The sequence below is a fragment of the Papaver somniferum genome, chromosome 3, assembly GCF_003573695.1.
Source record: "Papaver somniferum cultivar HN1 chromosome 3, ASM357369v1, whole genome shotgun sequence".
NCBI classification, from domain to species: Eukaryota; Viridiplantae; Streptophyta; class Magnoliopsida; order Ranunculales; family Papaveraceae; genus Papaver; species Papaver somniferum.
In genome coordinates this window covers 225,079,779-225,107,752 of record NC_039360.1, presented here as the reverse complement: position 1 = coordinate 225,107,752, position 27,974 = coordinate 225,079,779, and the positions used below count along the sequence as shown (strand labels likewise).

Genomic DNA, 27,974 nt, shown 5'->3' with positions numbered 1-27,974 from the left:
GTAGCCAGCGGCATGGAGGCATGGACGGCGTGGCTTTGGCATGGTTTAAGCGCGTCCAAAATTAGGGCTTGGCTTTGGGCCAAAAGTTTCCATGCCTTTGGTGGAGAATTTGGACGGCTGAGATTTGCACCCTAGTAAAGGTAACAACTTGAATCGTGTGCCCCACCAAATCACTTAAAAAATAAAAACAGAAGGATTAGGATTCAACGAGATATGGCGAAACTACCATGTTTTTTTTTTTAATTCTAACACCTGAGCTCTGTGCTTTTATGAATAGACTCTTTAGATGTTTCCATCTAATCAGATTGGTTCCTCAACTCCTACAACTAAGATGTTCCCATCCGCTTAGATTGGTTAGTGCCAACCTTAATAAGCATAAATTTCTAGGCTCTGGAGTTTATTTGTAGCAGCTAAGAGCTAACAAAAAGTTTCTTCCCCACCCCAAACTTAAATCTAACATTGTCCTCAATGTTCTAAAGATGAAATGAACAATAAGAAACTGTTACCACTTGATGGATGGAAAAAAGAAATAAGGAAGGATATTACCGTAAGCATGAGTACCTCCCAGGAAATGCTAAATTTAAAGTCTTTAGCTAGACATCAAATACCTCAAAAAGGATTGTCACCTTCCAAAGTCATATATCAATAGTCGAAACAATTGTGGGTCCATAAGACAAAATAGAGCTCACACCAGTATGAGACAACTGCACTGATTCAGAAAAATGAAAAGAAGGAGCACGTCCTCATCTAAGGTTTCTGTCAAGACAACTGGGTTTATCTGCGGCGCGTAATTGAACTTCATATGTGTGTCTCGATAAATAGATTCATCCGAAAAACGGGTCTCTAATACCTGGGTTACCTCCTGGACAGTATCAAGAGGATCGGGTTGCGGAGTCTGAAAAAAATCAAGTAATATCTCAGATGTACAATGCTCAAGTCCCAAGTCAGGGACTCTAATTAGGGATACGATACAATCACAAGAACCATCACTACCCCCAAACTTAGGGTTCACAGACAAACCTCTAACTATTTCTTGAATTTCTGGATCTTCAGAGTCCTTAAAATACTCAAGAGATTCTTCTAGTTCTCTACCCCCAAACTTAGGGTCATCATTATTCTCAGAAAAACATAAAACTATTTCCTGAATTTCTGGGTCCATAGAATCTTTAAAATACTCAAGAGTTTCTTCTAAAGATTGATCACATATCTGATCTAAGAGAATGGTTTCCTCAAAATCATCTAAAGAATCTACCAGTAAAGTGTCAAGCCAATTATCCTGAACCAAATCCTGAACTAAAGTTCTAATCATATTCACTTCTTCTAAATCATCGTTCTCAGTAGGTTGTCTAGTAATATTAAAGACATTTAGTTCAGTGGTCATATTACCAAAGGATATGTTCATAATCCCAGTCCTACAGTTGATGACAGCGTTAGCTGTGGCTAAAAATGGGCGACCTAAAATCATTGGGATTTGACGACTTGGGTCCTGAGCAGGCTGGGTGTCTAGAACAACAAAATCCACAGGATAAATAAACTTATCAACCTCAATCAGAACATCCTCTATGACACCACGAGGGACTTTGACAGACCTATCAGCTAACTATAGTGTCATTTTAGTCGGTTTCAACTTACCAAGACCTAGCTGGGTGTATACATGATACGGGAGTAAGTTAACACTAGCTCCTAAGACAAGTAAATCTTTATCGACCATGTGATTACCAATCGCACAAGATATGGTGGGGAATCTAGGATCCTTATACTTAGGGGGTGTTTGGTTCAGAAGAATGGAACTTACCTAACCATCTAAAAAAGCTTTCTTATGGACATTAAGCTTACGCTTTCTTGTACAAAGATCTTTAAGGAACTTGGCATAAGCAGGCATCTCCCTAATTGCTTCTAATAGCGGAATGTTGATGTTCACCTGCTTAAATGTTTCCATTATCTCGTTGAAAGTCGACTCCTTCTTTGTTGGGGCTAACAAATGTGGATATGGGGCTCTAGGCACAAAGGTAGACCTATCAGGAATTTCTTGGGAATCCTTAGAGACTGTTTCAGTTTCCTCGTCTACGTGCTCCTCTTGGGAAGTAGAAGGTGGAACTACAATATTTCCACTAGGCATGGCTACCTTATTATCTACAGTTTTACCACTCCTAAGGGTCTTTATCGAGTTCACATGTTTTGATGATTTCTCACCAGCTAAATATATTTGATGGACTCCCCTAGGGTTGGGTTGTGGTTGAATAGGAAACTTTCCTTTTTCTCTCAATGTATCATTTATCTGACTAACCTGGGTTTTCAACTCGGAAATAGCCTGAGAGTTAGCTTGTACCATCTTTTTATTTTCATCTAATCCTTGTGCAACTGATTGCAAAAATTCTAAAGTATTCCGAGTTAACAAGTCAAGAGACTCTTCTAAACTCATGATTTTCTTATTTGAAGGGATCTGAAACTGTGTCGGAGCTGAAGGATTCTTAGTATAGCCAAAACCTGGGGGAACCTGAGCATTACTAGACTGACCTTGATTCTGGCCCTTGGACCAAGAAAGGTTTGGATGGTTTCTCCAGCCAGGGTTATAGGTTTCTGAATATGGGTCAAACTTCTGTCGGTTATCAAACCTAGTGTTGTTATAAAGAGCATTAGATTGCTCTTCAACAGCATGGCCTTCCCAAAAAGGCTCATTTCTTCCACTACTACCACTAGAATGACCTAATTCTAAGGCTTCTAACCTTTTGGCTATAGATGCTATTTTGGCATCTGACTCATAAGATCCTTCTACCCTATTAACATTTCCTCTACTTAGAAGAATTTTTTTCTGGGGTTCCCTACTATTTTCCCATTGTTGGGTCTTATCAGCGATTTCATTCAAAAATGTCACCGCTTCATCAACAGTTTTATTCTCAAACCCACCTGTGCATAAGGACTCAACCATGGTTGTTGTTGAATAATCTAAACCCTCGTAGAGGATCTGAACTAACCTAACCTTCTTCAGACCATGATGAGGACATTGAGATATCAAGTTATTGAACCTTTCTAAGTACCTATATAAAGATTCTCCCTCTTGTTGGGCAAAAGTACATATTTGTGTCCTAATAGACAATGTTTTATTCCTTGGGAAAAACTTATGTATAAAGGAAGAAGTAAGTTGGTCATAGGTTTCAATTGACTCAGAGTCCAAACTATACAGCCAAGATTTGGTTTTATCTTTCAAGGAAAAGGGGAATAACCTAAGTTTCAACGCATCATCACATAGGTTTTTCATTTTCAAAGTACTACAAACTTCCTCAAATTCCCTAACATGAAAATAGGGGTTCTCATTCTCCTTCCCTAAAAACATTGGGAGCATCTGTAAAGTCCCAGGTTTCAGTTCATAATTTGCCTCGGTTTCAGCTAACTTGATACAAGACGGACGAGAGGTCCTAGTTGGGTTTAGCAAAGCTTTCAAAGTTGTCATTTCTGGCACTACCAAAGGACTAGGAGTACTAGGGTTACTTTCCTCACGAAGAGACATATTCTCAAAACTGAAGTTTACAAAAACGGGGCTCTCAAAAGAAGAGTCTTCGAGCTCCCCGCCTTCACAAGAAGAACTACTAGGTTTTTCACTAATCAAACGACATAGAGTGTTTCTTTTCCAAGCCCGTTTAAAAACTTCGGGCATACACTAGAAAAACAAAATCAAAAAGAAAAGTCCTAAAAAGGAAGGGATGTTCTATGCAAACACAATCAAGGCTGACTCCACCACAGCAAACCTACTGATTTCTAGCAAACAAAAAGCATGATGGATCCACTTAGATTGTTTCTAGACCAGCTTCTAATCCTTCGAACAGGAATTCGTTACAATTTAAGCAAACCCCTCTGGAATCAATCCGAGTTAAAGTAAGTTGAATAGAGGCGAGGGAAGCTCAGTGGAGCTTTGATACCCAAGGCCTCACCGGTATTACAAGGCGGTGCAGTCACGCATTCAACTTACAGAAACCGTCAAGAACTTCGAAGTATGCTTAAAAGAGTAACCAATATTTTTCGAATGACTTTCCTGTTAAGCTCGTTACCCTACCGGTCTCGTTCTAGTCAAAAATTTTGGCTTAGGTTCGCGTTTGGTGTCGTTTTCCTAAGGCGGGCAAGAAGAGAACGGTGATGAAATTTGAACCCTTATCTTGTATGGCCAGTCCTTGCCCTTTACTAGGAAATTAAAGCATCCGTTTTCAAGTCCTCAACATATATGCATACGAAGGAAGACAGTAACTCGCTGACAGGGGATTCGCGAGTGTTTCGACAAACTTACCTCCCATGCCAGACGGGGGATGAACCTTTGTAGTCGACTCAGGCCACGACTCCTATGTCATGTACGAACCCGAGGGGCCGGGGTGATATCGTAATCACCGTCCTTCTATGCAAACATTTTATATTTACCCTTCTGTAGGGTTTAAAAATAATGTCCCAAAATTTAAAGTCCAAAGTCCAAAAATGTAAAGTGCAAAGGAAAAAGAAAGTCTAAAAAAATTAAAATCTACAAAAATAAAAATGTCTCTCTTTTTTTTTTCCTCTCTTTTTTTATATAAAAAAAATCTTCTTCTTTCGCTCCTTTCGCTTTGCCTTTTACTCCAGTCTTTAAGTATTCACCAAAAGCTTTGGTAAAATTTTCTTTCGCTCCAAATTCCAAAATCTGAAAGAAAAAGACAAAAACCCAAAAACGTAAAGAAGAACAAATAAAAATAAAAACCTAAAAAAATAAATCTAAAAACTCTAGCCTAAAGACAAGTCTCCGGCAGCGGCACCAAAAATTGATGTGATTTTCAATGTTGTTGTAGTAATATGATTCGTTCAAGACTTGTGAAAGCGTATTTTTATATTTTTTGTTAATAAATAAAAATAGCGAACTAAATTTAAAAGATGTTGTGAAAATTATGGAGAGAATGAGGCTAGCTCATCATGATGTTGAAAACATGCTCAAAAGTTGATTTCATTGCTCAAAGTAGGTGTACAAATGATGAAATGATGAAAATCGGGTGTTTGCAACATTTATAATTGTTGCAAAACACTGTTACAAAGAACGATAAAAGAACTGCTATTGTTGTATCTCTATGACCCTCGTGTGCTGTCGTTGTTGATAAACGACTGCCTCTGGTGGTATTTTGTTCTTCGTGTTCTTGATGCAGCAACAGAAACAGAGTTCTGAAAACTCTTGATTCACGCCTCCTAAGCTCTCCTCTCGACCCCAAACTCTCCGTCCCCCTTCTATGTGATACCAGAAGCCTATATATACCCACAGAGGCCTTCGAATATCACCCCATTACTCCAAATAATCCTCATAACTCCGGCAGCAAAGAAAATATTCTCGGGAATATTTTCTTCCCTTTTTCTTCTCCTGCACGCGTCTGGATACGTGCATAGAATCGTTGTTTAACTCCTTCGCGCTTCTGAAGCAACCAACGCGTGCAATACACGTCCAAACTCGCTGTAATCCCGTGACTGTCTCCCTTGTGAACACGGCTTGCCCTGTTTAGCTTCAATCTGACGATGCAACCAATTCTAATCGAAACAATCAACCATACCACGCCTGTTACGCTCCGTAAAGTCATCCCGTGCAAATTCAGCCATTGAGTCTCACTGCAGCTCCTCCAAATCCGAAGAAGAATATGTTGCAGGTGAAAAAAATATTTCCCGCCAAAAAAATTAATTCAAACGAGGGAGAAGGGTGTTGTGGACAAAAATGGTTGTTGTGGACAAAAATGGGCTACATATAGCCGTTGGTGACACTTAGCAAAAATGGGGGTCCGTATAGCAATCGTCCTCCAGGGTGCTCCGAGCAACTTTTTGAGCCGAATTTTCCAACAATATTTATTTTCCAAAAAATACCTACAAACACACAAAACATCATAATAAGTACGAAATCGAGTACTAATAATACGGAACATTGAAGACAAATTAGACACATAAATGCGTCTATCACATATCTAAAAATCCACCCGACCCCGCACACGCTAAGTCAAGGGTTATTTTAGAAATATTCAAAATGTGAAGGTACATTTTTGTAATTTATACTTAGTAGTGTATCTACTTCCTAATATTTTTTATCTATGAAATTTTAATTTTACATGATGCTACGATGCCAGTAGATCGCGGAGAAGGTTTAATCAAACATTTAATGATTTATGATGCTTTGAATCATTAATCAAATAAATTTTTTAATACAAATCTGTGAATCCACCTGCATCCTATCCATCCACCCGTCCCCCCATAGACGTTAGACTTGCGGGTGATGGATTGGACGTAGATGGAAATCTAGCACAAGCATTGCAGCCCATTTGCATTGGGTTGGGTCGTATGGGCGGGTTTGAGTTCCTATGCTCACTCCTTGAGTGAACTACTAGTAGCCCTTGTTTTCTCGAATTCGAGCTCTCATGTCAACAACCTGAAACAAGAAAAAGATTCAGCACTCATTTGTAGAATTGGATGATAGTGATACACGCAATTTGTAGAACAAAGGCCCTGTTGGTCTCATGCCAAATTCGCAGGCTCGCTGGATTCGTACCTGCTCGATAATCCCAACTTCAACTGCAAAAAATTGCAGCTCAGTTGCGGAAACACACGAGAACAAGCATATGATCATGTCACACAGCGAAGTAATTAATCACCACAACCTAACTAAATACTCGTTACTTAGCTGGTGAAAACAAAGAGGAAAACTTAAGCAACAAAATGAGGTAATTAGGAGACGGTGAATGACAGAGAGGAAAAAAGAAAACGACCAGTTGAGAAAAACATCATTTGATTATGCAAGCGACTTTACATATTGCAATCTGAAAATATAGTGTATCGTAATCTGACTAAAACTTTGAACATGATATGACTATCTTTACATTTGATTGTACGTGCTCATTGTTCTCTTATAAAGTACATAGTTCTAAGCATCCAACAGAACACAGTGTGTTACCCACTGCTGCGCAACGATTTCCGCCATGCATGCAATGCATCTTGTTCGAGCAAGATATTCATCTATTCAAACTATCCATCGACCAATTCATCGGGAAACATGAATTTAGCATCCAAACCTGGCTCATGGATGAGTGGAGTCGAGAATAAACCAACCATTCCAGCATCATCATCATCGTACGTTCAAACACAAATGCACATTGGCATTCTAAAGCGTTACGTCGGACGGCATCATGAAAATCAAAAAAAAAAAAAAAAAAAAAAAAAGATTCATCGAATGTCATTTTGTTTTCGCGCTCTTCTTCTTTTTCATAATCCGATGCTTTTCGAAACACCTAAGTAAAATCTCTTGAAATTCTTCTTCTTCACAAGGTATTCTCAATCCCCCTTGTTGCTCGTACCCGAATTCCTCCGCAACACTCTCCATTAAAACACTAAAATCCGGAAACGACAAATAAATTGCCGGAATAACATATCTTTGCATTTCATCTCCCACGTAAACCGCCAAATAACCTTTCGGAATTTCTCTTAAATTCCTACTCTTACCCACCACTATCGATTCTCTTGAAAGCAACTTTTCTTTTGAATAATCATTCTCATATTCTAACGAGTTCTTGCATTTCCCTCCCAAATATTGATTCTTAGGATTCAAATGAAGAACTCTAAACAACTTGTATATTTCTTTCGTGGGCGGTCCTCGCCTCACGATCTTCCAAATTTCTGTAGTCATACCTTAAGAATTTTTCCAATCAATGGAAAAATATTACGGAATTTGAGAAGAAAAGAAAAGAAGAAAGAATTTCTGAAATTTTTTTGTCTAAGAAGTTGGTTAGAGAATGTCTCCCTAGCTAGATGGATTTTTTGTTCATCTGGTGGAAAATTACGTCTCCAACAGCTGAGTAATTACTGCATGGATATGTTAAAATCTGATTCTTTCATTCTATTTTTGGCGGGAATTTCCTAATTTGAGGGGATATTAAAAAAAATGTTCCAAAAATAGACAAGTGGTTTTTCACCTGAAACCACTCTTGATTTTTGAAAATGTGAGGTCATTTGAGAGCAAAACAGCCTTATTGTCGGCCAATCAATCGGCTTAACGTAGCCGTTGCTTAAGAAAATGTGGGTTACAATAACTCATTATATGAGCATAAAAGAGACGGCATACATAATTTTCATAAAACCAGTCACATGGACGACAAGGTATATATATTCATCTTGACCATGATACTTTATTCAAACCATATTGTTCAGACCGGTTGCTGGTACAGTGTAGAGGTCTTCCGGATCAAACAGTGTGCTTGCTTTCGTTTGATGAACCGGCGGAGACCATGCTTGTTTATGAATCTCTCTTATACATTGCAAATCTGTTGTTACCTGTCGCATCGATGGCCTTTCTTCACCTTTCAGCTTAAGACATCTCTTTGCAAGCTCAGCAACTGCACGGACTTCTTTTGGCGTCCCCTGGTTCAATACACAATCGTCAAGAAGTTGGGATAGATTATTTTCTTCCATTGACGAAACAAAATAGGTAGCCAGATTTCTTTGTTCTCCAGATCCATCTGAAAAGATGGGCTTCTTTGATGTCAAGAGTTCTACAAGAACTACTCCAAAGCTATAACCATCGCTCTTCTCCGTCAGCTGGCTTGTGTTGAAGTATTCAGGATCCAGATATCCTAAGGTCCCTTGAACTAATGTGGATAATGCTGATTTGTCCAATGGAATCAACCTTGACGCCCCGAAATCCGATACTTTTGCGGTGTTATTTTCGTCTAAAAGTATGTTTGCAGACTTAACGTCTCTATGGATGATGGGAATAGAGGCTGCCGAGTGTAAATAAGCAAGTGCACCTGCAGTTTCGAATGCAATCCTCAGACGGCTTTCCCAGGAAACAGAAGACATCCGTTTGGCGGAATGGATTTGTTGGAAGAGGGTGCCGTTGGAGATGTATTCATAAACAAGCATGGGAACCTCGGCCTCTAAACAACAACCCAAGAGCTTGACAACGTTTCTTTGGTTAATCTGAGTTAAAATAAAAAGCTCATTTATAAATTGCACAACTTGACTCTGATCAACTATTTTTGACTTTTTAATGGCGACTACACGATCATCAGATAAGGTTCCCCTGTACACGGTTCCATATCCTCCTTGTCCGAGGATCAGCCTGTCATCATAATTGTTGGTTGCTAGTTTTAGCTCTTCCTCTGTAAAGATCTTTGAAGTTTCTACCCCACCTTCATTTGACACTATTTTTTGATTCAATAGCAAACCGCCATTTTGCTGAAAGAATTTCTCTTTCAGTTTGATTAACTTTCGCTTTCTTAAGGTCAAGTACAACCAGCAACTTGCAGCGATTAGAAACAAAAGTCCGAAACCAGTACCCACATCAACAATAAGAGTTGAAGTAGTAGCGTCTGAGATGTGTACGTAACATATAAAGAGGACCGAAGAGTAAACAATGAAATAAAGCAAGAACCTATGAAAAGTATCAAGTACCAAGAGTAACTTTTATTATAAAGAAAGATTGTTCTCCTTTCCTAGTGCAACCTCTCCCGTCCTTCCTCCCGTCACCATAACTTCCCGCCGGACAAGTACAATGGAAGCTTTCGTTGGTATTGGTGCGAGTTCCCTCACATGGATTGTTGTTCTGATCCTCACACTCGTTCACGTCTGTTAAGTCGCACTCATAAGTATATAGACATGATACTGAATACCTGTTAACTTCTAGTGCTCAAAATTGCAGTCCTATGAAAGGCACATACCTTGGCATCCAGGACTAAGATAAGGGTTCCCCTTGTAACCTTCAAAGCAAGTGCACCGATACCCAAGATTGTTGTCTAAGTTGTTACACCGACTGTTTCCGTGGCATGCAAAAGTTTATGGATCTTTTTTTGCTTCTTCACAGGTTTTGTTCAATCCAGAACGGCAGGGAAATCAATGACTTTTGATACGTCCAGAAGATCGGTTGCAGAGAATTTGAACTGCTCATGATCAGCCACAAAAGCATAACTGCAAGGATCAAAATATGACGCAAAGGTGGTATTTGGAATGTTGTCGGCCCTTTTCACATCTGTCTGAACAAATTTTAGTCCCGGAGAAATGGTACTCATGCAACACCCGTTGCCGTTGCAAGATCCTGCATGCACTTTTTCCCTACTATCACATGATGTCATACACTGGGTATGGTAAATCTTCATATGCTGATCATACCCCCCGTTGTACCCTATTGAGTTACACCCTATTAGAAAAAACCTGTTCGTCGTGTTTGAGAACGTGAATGGGGTCTCAAATAAACTAGTGAAACTTCTCGATTGATTTAGCACTAAATCCCCAACCATATTGTAACATATTTTAGCTTCCCAGCTCAAGATGCGAATTTCAGATTCTGATATACCCTGAACTTCAAAGTTAGTGGTGCCAATAAAGGGCTTTGGTGGATCATAAGAAGTATTGCAGTTAATGTTATAGCTATATGGTCCAAAGACTCCAAACCAAACTCCTTGAATGGAACACCCTCCTGCTTCTAGAGCATCATCCATACCTCCTGGAGTTATACCAAAAGGATATGGAATGCTAATATTACCATATTTGGCTTGGCAACCGGGCTTTGTCTCCCCTAATGCAGCAACAGAGACAGCTAAAGTTGGCCAGCAAGAAAGCTGGATTAACAAGAGTCGCGGTAGAGACATATTTTGATCGATCTAGAGTACTAATTGTTTTTAATATCGCTTTAGAGTAAGAGATGCATCCATAGACATATATAACATCTTAAATAACATACTGGAATGCATACAGTTGACATTTCGCGTACTTTGATAGAGTCTGATGTATATAAAAGTACATCAATCTCATAAACATGAGCATAGTGATAGACAACAACTGGTATGAGACAAACTCTTTTTCTGTATTGATACTCGATGGGCAAAGCACCCAACTTATAAAGGATTACAACGGATAAAAAAAGGAAGGAAATATACAAGATATATGATCATAACTGATCGTACAACACCTAGAGTAACAAGAAAATATACTCTGTAACTGCATATATACATACTAGGTGGTATAGAGCACCTAGTATAGAGCATATCTTGAGTCTGGAAACCAAGAATTGTAAACGAGGTGTAGGATGATACTTGGTGAAAAGATCAGCAATTTGAAACTTAGACTTCACATGAGGAAGAGTAATTGTGCCATGCTTTAAGTGATGCCTTGTGAAGTGACAGTCAATCTCTATATGCTTAGTTCTTTCATGAAAAACATCATTGTGAGTGATCTGTATAGCAACCTTGTTATCGCAAAACAGTGGTGTAGGATTATGAAGATGAATTCCCATGTCAGTAAGAAGCCACCGTGACCATATGATTTCAGAAGTGGTATGAGCAAGAGCTCGATATTCTGCTTCAGCACTAGAACGAGAAACTATAGTTTGTTTCTTACTTCTCCAAGATATAAGAGAATCTCCCAAAAACACACAATATCCTGTAATTAATCGTCGATCAGTGACATCTCCTACCCAGTCAGAATCTGAATAAGCTCTTAGCATGAGATCACACTTAGATGAAAACTGAAGACCTTGATACAAAGTCCCTTTTAAGTAACGTAGAATTCGTAGAACAGCAGCATAATGAGTAGAGCGAGGAGCAGACATAAATTGACTTACTATATGTATTGCATAACTAATACCAGGCCTAGTAATAGTCAAGTAGTTAAGACTTCCTACCAGTTGCCGATACAATGTTGGATTGGATAATAAAGTTCCATCTGTTGGATTATGTCTCACATTGACTTCAAGAGGAGTATCCACAATCTTAGTATCAGTGATTCCGGCACGTTGAATGATTTCAGATGCATACTTAACCTAAGATACAAAGTATCCATTGTTGGATTTTCCCACTTCAATGCCCAGAAAATAACTCAAGAAACCAAGGTCTTTCATCTGAAAGCAAGAACTAAGATATGTTTTGAGATTATTAATTCCTTCAAGATCACTGCCAGTAATAACCATGTCATCCACATACAGGAGAATAATTACAATCCCTTGGGATGATGATAGAGTAAACATTGCAGAGTCATAAAAGCTTTATGTAAAACCATATTCTAGAATTGCACTTCTAAACTTCTCAAACCATGCACGAGGTGCTTGTATAAGTCCATAAAGAGCTTTACGAAGTTTACACACCTGATTTGGAGCATGAGGTAAACCAGGAGGAGGTTGCATATATACCTCTTCTTGTAATTCTCCATCAAGAAAAGCATTTTTCACGTCCATCTGATGAAGATTCCACTGTCGAACAACAGCAACGGCAATGAGCGTACGAACAGTGACCATACGAGCAACATGACCAAATGTCTCCTCATAATCAATGCCATATTCCTGAGTATATCCTTGAGCAACCACACGAGACTTGTGCCTGTCTATACTTCCATCTGACTTGGTTTTAACTTTGAAAACCCATCTACTGCCTACAACTGATTTTCCAGGTGGGAGATATACCATATCCCATGTACCAGCTTCTCTGTGTGATGTCAATTCCTCTTTCATTAAATATTTCTATTCAGGTATAGCTGCAGCTTCTCTGTAAGTTCTTGGTTCATAAAATGACATAATAGATGACAAGGAACAATGATAATCTGAGTACTTAGCTGGTGGTCTTCGATTTCTAGGTGGCAAAACATCATCCTCGGGATCTCTTGCCAGGTCTGCACTGTTGGGATGAGTCATAGAGTGGTCTTGATTATCAGTATTTGGTGGATCAGCAACTATAGGAGATGGGCTATCTGGAGTAGATATATAGGAAGTGCTAGGATTGTATTCACTAGAAAATGGATCAGATTAAGTGAAGGACTCAAAGGATGATGATTTGCTACTTTGAAGTGACCAGAATGGAACTTTCTCCCAGAATGTAACATGACGAGAGACACGAAGATTTCTTTTAACTGGATCATAACAACGATACCCTTTTTGATCAATACCATAGCCAAGAAAAACACACAAGACATTCTTTTGACCAAGTTTATGACGTTCTCGTTAAGGAGTACAAAACAGGTTGAACTGAAGACTCAAAGCTCAGGTTAGTTTGGTTTTTCACCATAGAGACGCTCATAAGGTGATATACATCCAATAACAGTTGTTGGGACTCTATTGATAGTGTAGACTGCGGTAAGAACTAATTCTCCCAAAATATTGGAAGGGACTGAACCAGAGATTAAATGAGTTCTAGTTGTCTCTATAATATGACGATGTTTACGTTATGCAACTCCATTATGTTCTGGAATTTCAGTACATGACAATTGAAGTATGGTACCTTGAGTTTTAAGAAATTCTTTGAATGGGTTAGAAAGGTATTCCCCACCTTGATCAGCACGAAATACTTTGATCACTTTACCAAACTGATTTTTTATCATGGTTGAGAAATCAACATATAACTTACAAAAATATGCTCTAGAGCTAAATAAATAAACCCATGTATAACGCGAATAATCATCAATAAAACTGACATAATATAATGCACCACCTTTTGACATAATTGGAGATTTACCCCAGACATCAGAGTGTATAAGAGAAAATGGTTCAGTTAAGGTAGAAGTGCTAAGATTAAAGGAAAGAGCTGGTTGTTTTGCCAGTTTACAAGAGATGCAATTTGGTTCTTTATCTAACTGAGTACCCTTATTGATCATATATGAAAGAAGAGAAAAGGAAAATATGACCTAACCTAGAATGCCAAGACATGAACTGAGATGATTTAGTGTGAGACGGAGTAGTATTTACAGCAAAGACATGGTTCTGCATCTTTGAGGGAATGATTAGTGAATGGAGTAAATATAATCGACCAACTCTACGGCCTATCCTAACTAGCTTCCCTGTTTTGAGATCCTGGATAGCACAACCAATAGGAGAGAAAATTATGTTAAAACCTTGATCACACAATTGTCCAATGGAAATAAGTTTCATTGTGATCTTAGGAACAAGTAAAACATCTGGCACACATATGTTATTCGAGACTTTTATCACACCAATATGACTTGTCGTAACAACTGACACATCAGCACTATGTATTTTAGGAGCAATAATAGGATGAGAATTATCGAAGACTTTTGAGTCATAAGTCATGTGATTTGATGCTCCAGAGTCCAGATACCAACCAGTTGAGAAAATACCTGATGGAGCTGAGAAAACAGATGCAGCAGCAGAGTTGTTACCAATTGAGAGTGCCTGCTTGATCATTTCCTGTATCTCAGCAAGATTTGGCATTGAAGCTGGTAAGTTACAGTTTGTTGGTTGTGCAGTTTGAGTTGATACAGATGGAGCTGGTGTAACATATGAGGTTGGTGCAGCAGTGAATATGGTTTCCCCACCAAATATTGTTTGTCCACCATATGAATTCCGCCTTCTCATGTTCCTGGATGATGGAGATGTACAATTCCTTGTAGAGTGTCCCAGTTCCTTACAGTAGTTCCATTGAGTTGTAGGTGTATCTTGTGGCACTGCAACTGGTGGAGAAGTACAATTTCTTTCTATATGACCAAATTTCTTGCAGTTATTACATTGAACCTGAGACAAGTCACGCTGTGTTGGATTTTTTGGTGGATTACTTCTCTGGAAGTTGAAAGTTGGCCGGGAAGAAGGCATGGAAAACACTCCTGAAGGCTCTGGCTTGATACGTTTCCGTGTTTCCTCAGTATTAAACTCTGACAAAGCAGACTCAACAGATGGAAGAGGTGAGCGATGAAGAATAACACCCCTAACTGACTCATACTCATCTTGTATTGCCATCAAAAGTTGCACCACTCTTGTTTCTTCTCTATACTTTTCCCACAATTCTAGATCAGTTGTCCATTTTGGCTCCATAAGAGCCAATTGATTCCAGATTACAGACATTTCAGAATGAAAATCAGAGATAGACTGATCATGTGATTGTTTCATGGAACGAATATCTTGTTCAAGTTTATATCTTTGAGAAAAATTTATTTGGGTGTACCTTTTTGAAAGAAAATCCCAAGCATCTTTTGCAACTTCAAAACTGGTAAGATGCATACTGATTGAGGTGATTACTGTGTTGCCGATCGATCCAAGTTAAAATCTTGTGATTGTTGATTTCTCATGTTTCATTGAGATCAACTTTTGTTTCCTTTTCTTTTTCTTTGCTGGTGGAACTGCTTGTTTTAGGACATTTCTCTGTACCATCAATGTATTTCCACATACCTTTCCCTTTGAGAAAACTCTTCATAAGAAAAGACCAATGAGTATAGTTTGTTCCATCGAATTTCGTAGTGATAGGTTGAGAATTATCTCGAGACATGTTAACAGATTTGACGAAGCTAGTAACTTGATTTTCTGATTTTATGGTTTTAGGAAAAGATTGAGAGCCACAGGGATTGAAATATATCTTTATCTAAATGATTAAGACAAGGGTTATTTCAAAAGGTTATGCAGCGGAGGAATGGATTCTCATATCGTTGTTGGCTATGATGCCATGATAAACATGAGCACAGAGATAAACAACAACTGGTATGAAACAAACTCTCTTTCTGTATGATACTCGATGGGCAAAGCACCCAACTTATAAAGGATTACAACAGATAAAAAAGGAAGGAAATATACAAGATATATGATCATAAATGATCGTACAACACATAGAGTAACAAGAAAATATACTCTATAACTGCATAGATACATACTAGGCTGTCAATATATTATGGTATCTTAACACAATCATTTGTAGTAATCTATTACCAACTGGCACCAAACAATAGACATAAACAATGACACCCGGATTATAAGGTCTCTTTATATCCATAACCAATCTAAAGAATGTTTGTAATTAGCAAAAACTGCGAATATTGGCAATTATGTATGTTTTTGTTGTTGTTCAACATTTCAACTTTTAACTACTTTGACATAAAACTTAAAATTCCAGTGAAGTTTCCCTAAAAAAAACAGGAAAAGGTTTGTTTCCAAAATGTCAATCGCATCTTCCCTTTCACCTATAGACAACGAGTTTGACTTTAAAACTTATGTCATATGCATCTATTCTTATCCAATCATCGTCAGCTAAATTGCTAATGGAGGGTCAGATCTCATTCAGAAACATACCCCCTGAATATATTTGTTTTCAAAGAAACATATAAATTCTTGATGAGCATATTATGCATATAAATCTAAGATACAAAACAAAGCTAGGCTAAGTTAGCATGTGTTAGTGGTGGTTCAGATTTTTCCTCAAAAAGATAAATCTACGGTTGTAGTTCTCCTGACCACACCCTCATCTCACACATGTAAGTGGTGGCCAAGATTTCATCTCCCAATTCAAGCAATTTTTCAATGAAGCAATTTTTCAAGACAATTCCAAGAAGTTGCTACTTACTCAGAGGAAATACACCTTGGATATGCTTCAAAAATTTGATATGTTGCTCTGTAAACCTTCTAAGATATCAGTAGCACATGGTCCCAGATTATCTATCACCACTAGTGTTCTACTGATAGATGCTAAGACACACATAAGCATAGTTGGAGGTCTACAATATCTTACAATGACTAGGCCTGATATCAGTTTTCCTGTGAATTATGTTTCACAGTTTATGCATGCTCCTACAAGTGAACATATGGTTCTGGTTAAAAAAAAATCTGAGATATCTAAAAGGGACAGTTGGTTCCGGTATTGTACTTTCTGCAGGAGATATATCTTCTATTACAGCTTATACTGATTCAGATTGGGCAGGGTGCCTAGACACAAGAAGATCAGCATCAGGTTTATGTGTTTTCCTTGGCTTTTCAGTTGTTTCTTGGTCATCAAAGAAACAACCCACTATTTCAAAATCATCTGAGAGGCTGAGTACAAATCCATGGTTGTTGCTGCTGCTGAGGTTGTTTGGGTATCTTTTCTACTCACTGAGCTTGGTGTCTCATTGAATGAACCATTTACTATGTTCTGTGATAATACATCTTCAAATAGTCTAGCATGCACTCCAGTTTTTCATGCAAGAACAAAGCATGTTGAGATTGATTATCATTTTATAAGAGAAGTGGTTGACTCTTCTTTCCTCAAGATCTATTACACACCATCCTCCGAGCAGATTACATATTTGTTAACCAAAGGACTGGTGCATGGAGTGTTTCTTACACTAGCTAGCAAACTGATGGAGTTTTCTCACTATCAGCTTGAGGGGACTGTGAGAGTATGTGAATGTGTATATCACACGTTTTCCTGTCCTAGTCATTATAGCTGTAATAACTGTTTAACAGAAACTGTCTGTAACTGTTATTTCCTTTACTTTTCTCTTTTCAGTCTTTATAAGACTTTGTATGAATTGTAACTTATCAAACTATTAATAAAGCTGATCATTATCTCTCAATAATTCTATCAAAAATGATATTGAAAAATTAAATTAGTAACAGCTTGTCAATCAATTATTTTCTTTCTTATTTTGAACAGAAATAGTCTTAGATCTACAACATCTTTCACAAAAATGTTTCCGTTAGGAAAAAATGTAAGCATAAAGGAGCTCATTCCAAGTATCGGGAACTCCAGGGAGGCACCAATGAATACAATCAGAATAACTTGTAGGGTTTGATACCTGTTCTCGAGTTAAAGGCACCCATTGTTTTCTATGCGTAGATGGATGGCCTTCTTTTCTGTATTCTGATAGTTGTGTTATGTTAAGTATCTTCACATTAACACCTCTAACTTTCAACTCGTCAAGTGTTTTCTCGAGGACGTTCGTCATTTTAGGATCTGAATCTCTACCCTTGTAATGTTTTCCCGAAATCAGCTTTGTTTCGTTGTAGCAATTACCTTCTTTGTTCATGCTCCAATCCTCTGCCCTGTTTCATTTTAATGATCAGGAAATGTCAAGGTAACAAGTGTGTTTCGGGTATATTTACATGGCTGCTAATTTGCTTTGGGGTATACCAATATAGATATAAGACAAAACATCTCTCGCCATCATATCCGTACACCCCCATGCAAATTGGTATTCTCATTAGCAACGTGGCTGCAACATATGTAGTTTAAGAAATGGCTTACCAGGAGTGTGTAGGTGACATGCTGACAAAAAACAGCTCCGTCTTGGTATGGTTGACATGAATCTCAAGCCAATCAGACCATGTTTTCAGAGCCATTTCATAGCTGCGTAGCATTTCTACCTCTTTGTACGTTCCTTCATTTGGATGTTCGAAAGAACCCCATCTGGTCATAAACACAAGATTTTTCATCAGCTAAAGAAGGAAAAGGACATGAGCAAACGGTCGAATGCGCTAGATATCCAACTTACAAGACTTTCATTTTGGGTCTCGATCTCCACCAAAGATAGGAATTGAAGACAAGTATGTCGGCATCCATCCAATGAATCGCGTGTTTCTCGATCGCTTGGGCTCTCACAATTCGTTCAGGCCAGCGATGGGTCGCCGGATCATCCGAATTCGATTCGACCAGCAATGGTGCCCAGTAAAACTCAATGGTTGCATTATATTCCTACGATTTTTGTGGTCAATCAGAGGTCAGTTAGCTACATAATATATATACATACATTTACCTCCTGGGGTCTAGAGAAAAGGGAGAGAACTTACAATGGCATTAAAGATTCTGAGAGAACCGCTGCCGTTCACAGACTTGAGTTCCGATGGGATTACAGATTCCACCAGACAAACCATGGATAACCATTGATTTCTGTTAAGTGAATCTCCAACAAAAACCATCCTTTTCCCTCTCAATCTCTCCAGTAATGCCTTGGCATTGAACCTTGGTAGGTCGCACTGGTTTGGTTGCCATCTCCAATTCTGATAGCTTAAATCCTTTCTTCCAAACTTCTCACATGCAACTTCATCAAACATGAACGAGCACTGTTTCTCAGAGTACAAAGGATATGTCGAGTTGTCGTATACCCACTTACCTGAAAAAAAATCACAACTCGACGTCAACGATACTGATTCTCTATAATCCTTTAACGTTGTCGTGGAAGTCGTGAGAATATCTTCAAAGACAAGCCATGTAGTTTTTCCTTTCATATAGACTATAAGAACAATGAATGTGGCAACTAGAATCGTTGTTAGCGAATGCATGCGATTTCTTAGTCCCAGAATACCCAACACCAAGTTGCATACCTTTGCCATATTATACATACTAACTTCTTCTACTGCTCTATTTGTTTCTGAATTTCTGTATATATGTTGCAGATTCCTTTTTGAAGTGCTGGGATGAAGGTTGTTGGTCATACTTTGCCATGGTTCGTTGGCCGTACAATTTTTAAATAATACAATTAGAGGTCTTCACATCTCAAGGATCAAGTTAGTTAGGATATCTGTTTTGCTGTTTGCACGTATGATTCAACGCTTAGACCCCAAAATTCATTAACTTCAGACCATTTAAAACTAAAAGTGGAACAGTTGCTAAGACGTGCGTGACACTCGTAAAAGCTTGCATTGTAGGCTGAATATTTTAGTTTCAGCGCCACGTCTTAGTTATCTAACACACTACATTGAATAGAATTTGAGCACCATAGTGGTTGGTGTTCTCTACACTTCTCCCCGATGTCCACGGACATTCACTGCAAGATGTGTTCGCACATCTTGCATGGGGCACGCCCATGTCGTCAATTCTCAACTTCAACAAACACTTTGAAATAAAAATTTCTAATAAGATGCATCACTCAACCACCACATTCTTGGTGAGAAATACAAGTACTAGCAACAATGAAATAAGATACAAAACTTTTGTTGTTACATGGCGGCGGCTAAACATAACTACCTGTCACTTGTCATCAGCCATCAAAACCTTTCTGTACAACTCAACATGAGGAGGAACTACTGAACAGTCAAAACGTTAAGGTAGCCACTGGCTAAGAACCACCCTCTTTTCACACCTTAATGATTAGTGCTTCTGCTGCTTTTTGAATCGACCTTTTTTTGATGAGTTTGAAGACATTTTTCGTTTCTTAGTTGCTTGTTTGCGGGTCGCTGGCTTTGCTTTCGTCTCGCGCTCATCAGAAGATGAATCACTGGGGGATCTCTCTTCTTCCTCTTCATCAGAACTTATGACTAAATCTCCAACAATATCCTCGTCTATCGCCACTTCCTCCTGCTGCTTCTTTTTCTTCTTTGTCTTCTTATCTCCTTTAGGTTCTTTAGTTCTGCATCATTACATATAGAGTTCGATCAGACAGAATTCCAAAATATGGCAAAAGTGAAAAAACAAAAACTAAATACTAAATACAGAGAGTATACAGATTATACTTTGAATCGCCTCCTGGTAACCAGGATGAGCTAAAGACTTTAGGACCTTCTTCCGCATCCCCATCACTATCGTCGTCTTCATCGATATCTGATTTTTTCTTGCCAAACACAGATGAGTGTGCTCCAACAGTAACACTGAAATTGGAAGAGAAGAAAAATGCTGTTACTGTAGGCATATATTACATAAACAATTAGAAAGAAGGTAGTATTTGTTAATAATGGAAAACCTGGATTCCGCGAGCGTGTCTTGTCTTTCTTGTGCTCTCTGACGCAAAGCAACGACATATTGTGACAGAGGACTAACCTTCTTCTCCTTCTCAACCTAACGAGATGAAACACTTGTCAGTAAATAACCAGTCACGAAAGAAACGTTATGAAACAAACCTAAACAGAGATAAAAAATCTTCTTTCTTTTCTTTTTTTATTTCTCGATAAAGATGATCATATTCGAAGGCATGCAAAGCCGAATACTGATGCAACTTATACGCAAACTGAGCAGACCACTAACGACGCAATACAACACAAGAAAAGAGTGAAATCCAAATACTTAAGCATAAGAAGCAACCATAGGCCATGACAAAATTAAAATGAGCGAGGATCAAAAAAAAAAAAGCATTCCAATTGACTATCACATCCTGAATAGAGTATTATTTGAAGATGCAGATATCTTCGCATCTGTGATGATATCGTTGATTTTTCTCCTTGTAAGAAATAAGACGAGCATTTCTCTTTCCAAAGAGCCCAAAAAAATACAAGTGTGAAAGCACTTCCAAATTCTTGTAGAAAACTCTACCAAACGAAGAGCAATTTGGAAGGGAACATTATATTGTCTAAACATACAGACTTTTTCTTTTTCACCAGGACAAAAAAACAATAATCATTAGCAACATGCCAATCAAAATATTCCAGAACATATATAGGACCAAGCAGTTAAAGCCTTATAGGAATCAAACAAGTGCAAACCTCAAGAAAGGATTCTGCAGCGAGGTCGTTGGGTAAAAATGAAATAGTTGCACGTTTGGCATTCACGAACTCGGAGTTTGCCTCTATCTGTGACAATCATAAAAGCTAAAATTTCAAGAATATACACAAATAACAACTTACTTAGGGCAAACATGCAACTTTTTAAGAAACATACCTCCCGTACAAGCTGCTTTGTCTCTTTGCGAAACCTCTCGACATTAGTCGATTTAAGAAAACTTCGCAACCTTACAGTAGGAATAAAAGCCAACTCAAAGAAGGCGACAGAATAGCTCCATTGAGATAAATGTTCAGCAAGCTCCTCCATCACAGAAAAGACGCACGCTTCTTGGAATGCCCGGGTTTTCAAAATTGGCTTGCTCACCTGCAGCATACTTCATCGTGAACAGAGTTCCCACTAGAATCTCGCTCATACAAAAAAAGGGCAACAAAAATAGATTCTACCTTCACTGTGGAACGCAAGTCAACAGCTTTTCCAACACCTCCAGTAGGCTTCTTATTCAATTCCTTCATCTCTAGCATATCTAGTAGAGGTAAAGATACAGGAATAAAAGTACCCAAAGAAGCAGCAATGCGATTGAGCATTTTAACACATCGTAACCTTAGAGGAAAGTATCTTGCAGTTGGAACCAAACGAGTCACCCCAAAAATTATTTGAGTCAATGGGTAAGCCAGGGGCCGGAAGTCAGGTTCAGAACTGTATGCACAGACAGCACTTGTCCAAAGCTCAAGGCAATTCATGAACTTCCATTCATACACCCTCCTAAATGCTTCCTGCATTACATGATCACAAAATTTCAGTCCAAGAATAGTCTTGGCAGATCATGACTTCAGATTTCTAAGTAACAGACAGAAATTTAAGTTCATCATTATTGCTCGTTAAGGTCCAGAAAAAACAGTTTACTTGGTGAGTGGTTTCTTGTTCCTTGCAATAATATTGTTTCCGTGTTTGATTTAATATAATTCAATCTCTCGTACCTTTTCCTGTTGACTAATTATGCTTTATACAATGTTATAAGCAAGAATTATTTCAATATTCCATTCCATAACAGCAAGGAAAGTTGATAAACACTTATCTACTATCTGGAAATGTTAAAATGTTAGTGCTCCTCACACTACCAAATGAAAAAACAAAAAATAAACAGATACCTACAGCAATCTACCTTAGTTTTTGTGCTAAGCGCATCCCGCAAAATCATTGCCAACTGCCTAATGAAAACAAAAGCATGCTGATACGCAGTTGACAGGTCCACCCCATAAAGTTCAACAACACAGTTGCCGAGGAACTGAATATGCTGCAATTTCGCCGCATTCACAAACTGGCAGTTCATAACATAAGCCTTGTACATACCTTTAAAGCACTCGTCCATACAATCAGAACCAAGACGAACACACAGGTCTCTTATAAAAAGAAAGGAAACTATTGGAAGGGCACCTCCTCCTGTTCCCCAGAAATGAAGGGAAACCTGTCAAAAAAATGTACAATGTTATCTGATACTGATTGGCAATCTTAAATCTTTTTATAATACTATTACAGTTCAATTAATAAGCATCTCAACTAAATTGTAGGTTTAAAAGATTATTGCTGAATGTGCACGATGCAGTGGTCAAGGCATTATAATCCGAGTGGTGTTAACAATTTTAAATCCTTGCATCTTTTGAGGTAATAATGTGAACCCAATCTTTAAAAAAAGGGCTTCTAGAGAATATGACCTAAAACATTTCAATATCTCTATGCAGTTAATCCAATTAATGGTCTCACTATCTTTTAACCATTCAATTAATATTTTAAACTCATTCCTTCATTTTGAACTCATTCCTTCCTAACAATTCAAATCATGGTCGATATCATGCATTCTCTAGTTTTAGTTGACATGTGGCGGCAACATTAGATATTAAAATATACATGGAGATCAGTAGTGGTGGTTTCTAGAAGCTGGTAAGAGCAAGACAGACAATAATTATGAAGCCATGTGGATCATCGAGAAGTATAAGGAGGTATCTTTATTACATGTGAACATTGGGTATGGAAGTAGTATTCAGAGATCAGCACTGCGTTGGATTTGTTAAGTAATCTGGTGCTCAATCTTATTCTGTCAAAAATATATCAGTTACGAGACATCGATGTCCAGAAACTGAGTCCATCATCTAGAACTCATGTGCTGCTCGTATTATCAAAGAAGGAGGTTTTTAATCCAGTCTTTTCAACATAAATTCCAAATCTTTCCCAGTGGGTGGACTTTAAAGAGGGATAATAGTAATACATATTATACATTTCAAAAAATTCAGCTAATACTATTGCCAATCAGGGTTGCAAACATTACCATACTACATGTACATAAAGACATTTACTTGACTATCAACCTGTAAGTAGAAATTGAGCTTAAGGAGAGTAGAAGAGAGAATCTGCATACCTTCATATACTTCCTAAGGAGGGTGGGAAAAGCAACCAAAAATACAGCTGAATACTTAAGACGTCGCAATGTGAAAGCAATCATCTCAGAGTCGGTCATTTGGTTCAAGACATGGAGAGAATTACCCAGATATGACTTCACTAGATGGTTATAGGCCTTCCATTTTTTAGTGCTCATATGCTGCACTATAGTTTCTTTCTTTCCTCCTGAAGCAGGCATCTCAAGCAATCTTCGAAGAACTCCATCGATTTCACTCAAAACAAACTGCAATATTTTATTGAAAACAGTACCCGACATAATCCTATACTTTTCTGGTGACTCATTTTGACCCTCATCTCCGTAATGACATGCTGTCCGATAAGCTCGCATAATAGAATACACTGCACTTATCTTTTTACCTTCTCGAACCAATTCAATCCAGTTATTAACCATCTCGACAGTAATAACCTTTTTCTCCTGTGTTTGTGGCTTTTCAACTTTTTTCTTCTTCTTCTCTAACACATCATCATCAGCACCCTCATCATCGTCATTTTCATCCTCATCATCCCTCTCAGCAACCTCATCCTATAAAAACAGTACAAGCAAATCACACAAACTGATAATATACATAAAAAGAATCAAAATCCACTGAAGTGAAATGTGCATTGCAAATTGTATAAACTTACATCGATTTCCTCGTCAATGTCATCATCGGACTCGAAATCTAGAAGATCCTTATCATGTTCTTTCAAAAACTCATAGAATTCTGGGTCCTGTAGAAAACAAATTAAATTTTGTTTGATAACCAAAACTACTTCTGGTAATCCTTAAAACAAATTAACTTTGTGGACTACGTTATTACCTTTTCTTGAAGCTTTTGCATATCCATCATACTCTTCTTCTTAGTCTTAATCATATTTACTCAAAAGGAGATTATTATGATGCCTATTTATTTCCTGTACATAACAAGGATTAATCAGAAAAACTAGAACTAAGAAAATGAGAAAAATACTAAAATTTATTTTAAGCCAAACCCTGAGTAAACCAAAACAGCTAGATTTTTAGTTTGATGAACTTACCTTGATTGATTGGAGAAGACGAGTGGTGCCGTGAGTGAGCAGAAGGAGAAGAGGGACGAAAGGGTTTATGTTTTTTAGGGTTTTTCTTTTAAAGTTGAAATTGTGTCGGATCTTAATCTGGCGGGTATGCCCGTATGGGTTTGGATTTATTCGGTTTGGAGGTTTATGGGCCTGAAGGCAATTACACGGCTCATATTGGCCCAACCGAATCTTTGCACCAGTAACTGCTGATATGATAAAGGGCTTCCACGGCGCTAAACGGATCTTCAGAAAGTGCGTGACATAAGGGTTGCGAAAGGGTGATTACTAAGCTGATGTGATAAAATTACTGGGTGATGATACCGATGTCCTGAGTTCAATTGATTACTTCTAGCCCACCTCTGGTTCATAAGGCTGGAAATTTATTTCTTTTCCACAGAGAATTCGTAGACGACAGTCTTTGTTGATTTTTCTAAAGGAAAATGATAGTCTTCGGTTAAGTCATGAGTAAAAGGATGCAAAAGATATAGTTCGTGCGACTGGTATCTGCACAAGACCTGCAAAAACTGTCCAGCCAGACTGACCACACACACTCATCTGGACCATCAACTGACCCTCAAATGGGCCAAAGGGTATACTAATGAGCATGAAGTAAAAGGTCGTTGTGGTGTATGCGATATGTATATAACTAGTCGCCTTTCCTATTCTTGTGAAACTTGCTCGAGGTCTGGAACCGGTTTCTTTTTACACCCGACATGTTCAATATATCCGTCGCGATTAGATCATCCGCTGGATAAAGATCACTATCTCACGTGGCAATTTGCTCCAGGTGCATGGTGCGACGGCTGTAGACAGGTTTGTCCAGATTGGCACTACAGGTGTGCACTGTGCGACATTGATGTACATGTTGAGTGTCCTGTCGATGACACTGCCCGCAGCAGTTCAGGGTTAGGAGCTTTAGCTTTTAGCATCGCTTATTATCTACTGGGCGGTTTTTAAAACGTGTCATTACTTTTGGTATCAGAAGATAAATAATTAATGCGTTGTTACAGAACATGCATCACAAAACAACGGAAAACCGTATACTTATTTTCTTGGTTATCATCGTCACCGGGAAATATATTATTTGCTTTCTGCTGTTTTTGCCTGCAGTTTATGAATCACTATGTCTGTGCTTTTCTTCCTGTACTGTTCTTTTTTGTGTTCAGGGTGGAGATTTGGTGCTTATAGTAATTTCATGGTTAGTAATTCGTTTGTATTAAGGCTGGTGTTCACGAGCTATATGATTACTAGTGTGCTGCTTTTGAATATTCTGATTTGTAATTGTACTTGTACCAGAGAGTATAAAAGATAATTACAGTAACCAGCTTTGTACTTGCCTACTTGGATATATTTCCACTTACTCAAATCCATTTCCAAAAATAATACTAATTGCGGCCTAAAATGCAATAACGCATCAATGTATGTGATGATAAATGTCTAAGTCCGTATAGGATACACATTATTTTTCCCTAAAATTCTTCTCCAACCCAATTTCTTAAATCAATGTGAAGATGACATGGCTTAATTTTTGTTAGACATTGTCAAGGTGAATGTCAAGTTTTAGACATTCACCTTGACAATGTCAAGCTATCCTAGTAAGCTTTTACTTAACTAAAATTAATTCCAATATATTAAATAATCATTTTTAGTTCTAATAAAATCTTAAAATTACTAAAAATAAAATTTACATTCTCTATGTAAAAACAAAGTTTTTTCGAGCGATATGGTTAACCGGAGCTTCTGGTTGATTCTGGCCCCACCATTCTAAATTTCAGCGAATAGAATTTCAAGAAAATCTTTTAAACCTTCGACCAATCACATTTTAGAATATTACTATCTTATTTCCTAAAATTACTAAATCTTATTTAATCTAATAAACATATCAAAACAATTACTATAAACAACTTAAACATTACCAAAAAAAAAAAGATTCATCATGATAAAATAAAATATGCAATGTTCATCGTGATTTCATTGTAAAAATAAATCAATCATATGATTAAAGAAAGATCAATCATATAAATAAATAAAAATAAACAAAAGTCCAATATCCATTTACAATTTTTGTAATAAAATTCCCTAATTACATCTCCAAACTACGAGTAAAAAAAAATTTACTTGCATTTACACTTTCTGTTGGTATTGAATACCTAAAAAAAAACATGAACCTGATTAAAAGAAAAAATTTGGATCAGCGATTAAAAGAAAATACCTGATTTGTGGTAGTTACGCGTGAATGGAGTGAATCCTGTAGAATAAAAATAATTCAAAATCATTAGGAGTATGATTTCCAAAGAAAAAAAAAAATGTTATCAGCAACAACAACAAAAACATTATGAATTCCATTACAAATAGAAAAAATACAAACCATTCCAGAGGAAAAACAAAAATGCACCATAAAAAGAAAAAAAAATGGAAATATAATTTTGAGAGATACCAAAATAAATGTGGAAAAAAAATGGGAATATAATTTTGGAAGATACCAAAATAAATGTGGAAATCAAAATAACAAGGAAAAAAATATTGAAATATAATATCAAAATGAATGTGAATAGCAAAATACTATATTATTTCCTCAGAAGAAGTTTTTTTCTTTTTGGAATTCTTTGGGTTTAATAGCTCACTATATAAGGCCAAATTCCCAACAAAAAAATTCAGGTTTTCCTGTGATAAAAGTCTTTATTGTTTCATTTCTTTGACTCCATAAACAAGTTTATCTTTTGGATCATCAACTCCAAGCTATAACATGGTGAGAAATTTTATTTATTTTCTACTATTCCCGTTGTTTTTTCTTGGGTTTTCTTGCGATAAAAATCGTTATTGTTTCATTGATTTGATTCCAGAAACAGGTTTATTTTTTGGATCATGAATCTTAGGCTACATCACGGTGAGAAACTCATCACTTTTGATCTACTATTTGTAATACCACGTTTTTTTTTTTCGATGTTCAATAATAAGTCGCAAATTGATCGTCTTAATGTATTTAACGGGATTTAACGATACTTTCACAATCGTACTCCTAACGATCTAGAATTTCGCATTATTAAAATAAAATGATTTTTAGATTTGGTAATGGATGGGGGTCCCAACATTGGGAGTGGAGTGCGCAAGAGCAAAAATTCAGGTATTAAAATGTCGGCTTTTTATGGTTGAGTGTGTTTCATGTGCATGCGTTGATATTTTGTGGGTTTATAAACATGATCGTTGTTTATCCTTACATATGATCCATGCACCAAGAAAATTTGTGGGTAGAACCATGAAACCAGTTATGGATATAGATCCAACGACTCCCGAGCAGGAAAGGGTGAATCATATGAAGCCTAAGGACGTGATACTAGAGAGAAG

General features: G+C 37.5%; 3 protein-coding genes across 3 annotated transcripts; all 3 read right to left on the bottom strand.

Annotated features, from left to right (window-relative positions):
• Positions 1 to 7,210: 7,210 nt before the first annotated feature.
• Positions 7,211 to 7,660, bottom strand: LOC113360737 (auxin-responsive protein SAUR22-like). The gene has a single exon (XM_026604206.1). The coding sequence runs from the start codon at positions 7,658 to 7,660 to the stop codon at positions 7,211 to 7,213; it is 450 nt and encodes a 149-aa protein (XP_026459991.1).
• Positions 7,661 to 17,403: 9,743 nt separating this feature from the next.
• Positions 17,404 to 19,036, bottom strand: LOC113360736 (protein trichome birefringence-like 34). Its single transcript, XM_026604205.1, has 4 exons — positions 18,494 to 19,036; positions 18,199 to 18,398; positions 17,952 to 18,113; positions 17,404 to 17,749 (listed from the first exon to the last, which is right to left on the bottom strand). Exons 1-4 carry the CDS (start codon positions 19,034 to 19,036, stop codon positions 17,404 to 17,406), a joined length of 1,251 nt encoding a protein of 416 aa, XP_026459990.1.
• Positions 19,037 to 19,539: 503 nt separating this feature from the next.
• On the bottom strand, positions 19,540 to 24,664 carry LOC113358803 (nucleolar complex protein 2 homolog). Its single transcript, XM_026602492.1, has 11 exons — positions 24,609 to 24,664; positions 24,392 to 24,485; positions 24,216 to 24,302; positions 23,551 to 24,114; positions 22,300 to 22,602; positions 21,581 to 21,910; positions 21,294 to 21,500; positions 21,119 to 21,205; positions 20,383 to 20,477; positions 20,156 to 20,290; positions 19,540 to 20,052 (listed from the first exon to the last, which is right to left on the bottom strand). The coding sequence occupies exons 2-11, from the start codon at positions 24,443 to 24,445 to the stop codon at positions 19,794 to 19,796; spliced, it is 2,121 nt and encodes a 706-aa protein (XP_026458277.1). The 5' UTR covers positions 24,446 to 24,485; positions 24,609 to 24,664; the 3' UTR covers positions 19,540 to 19,793.
• Between the last annotated feature and the right edge of the window lie 3,310 nt (positions 24,665 to 27,974).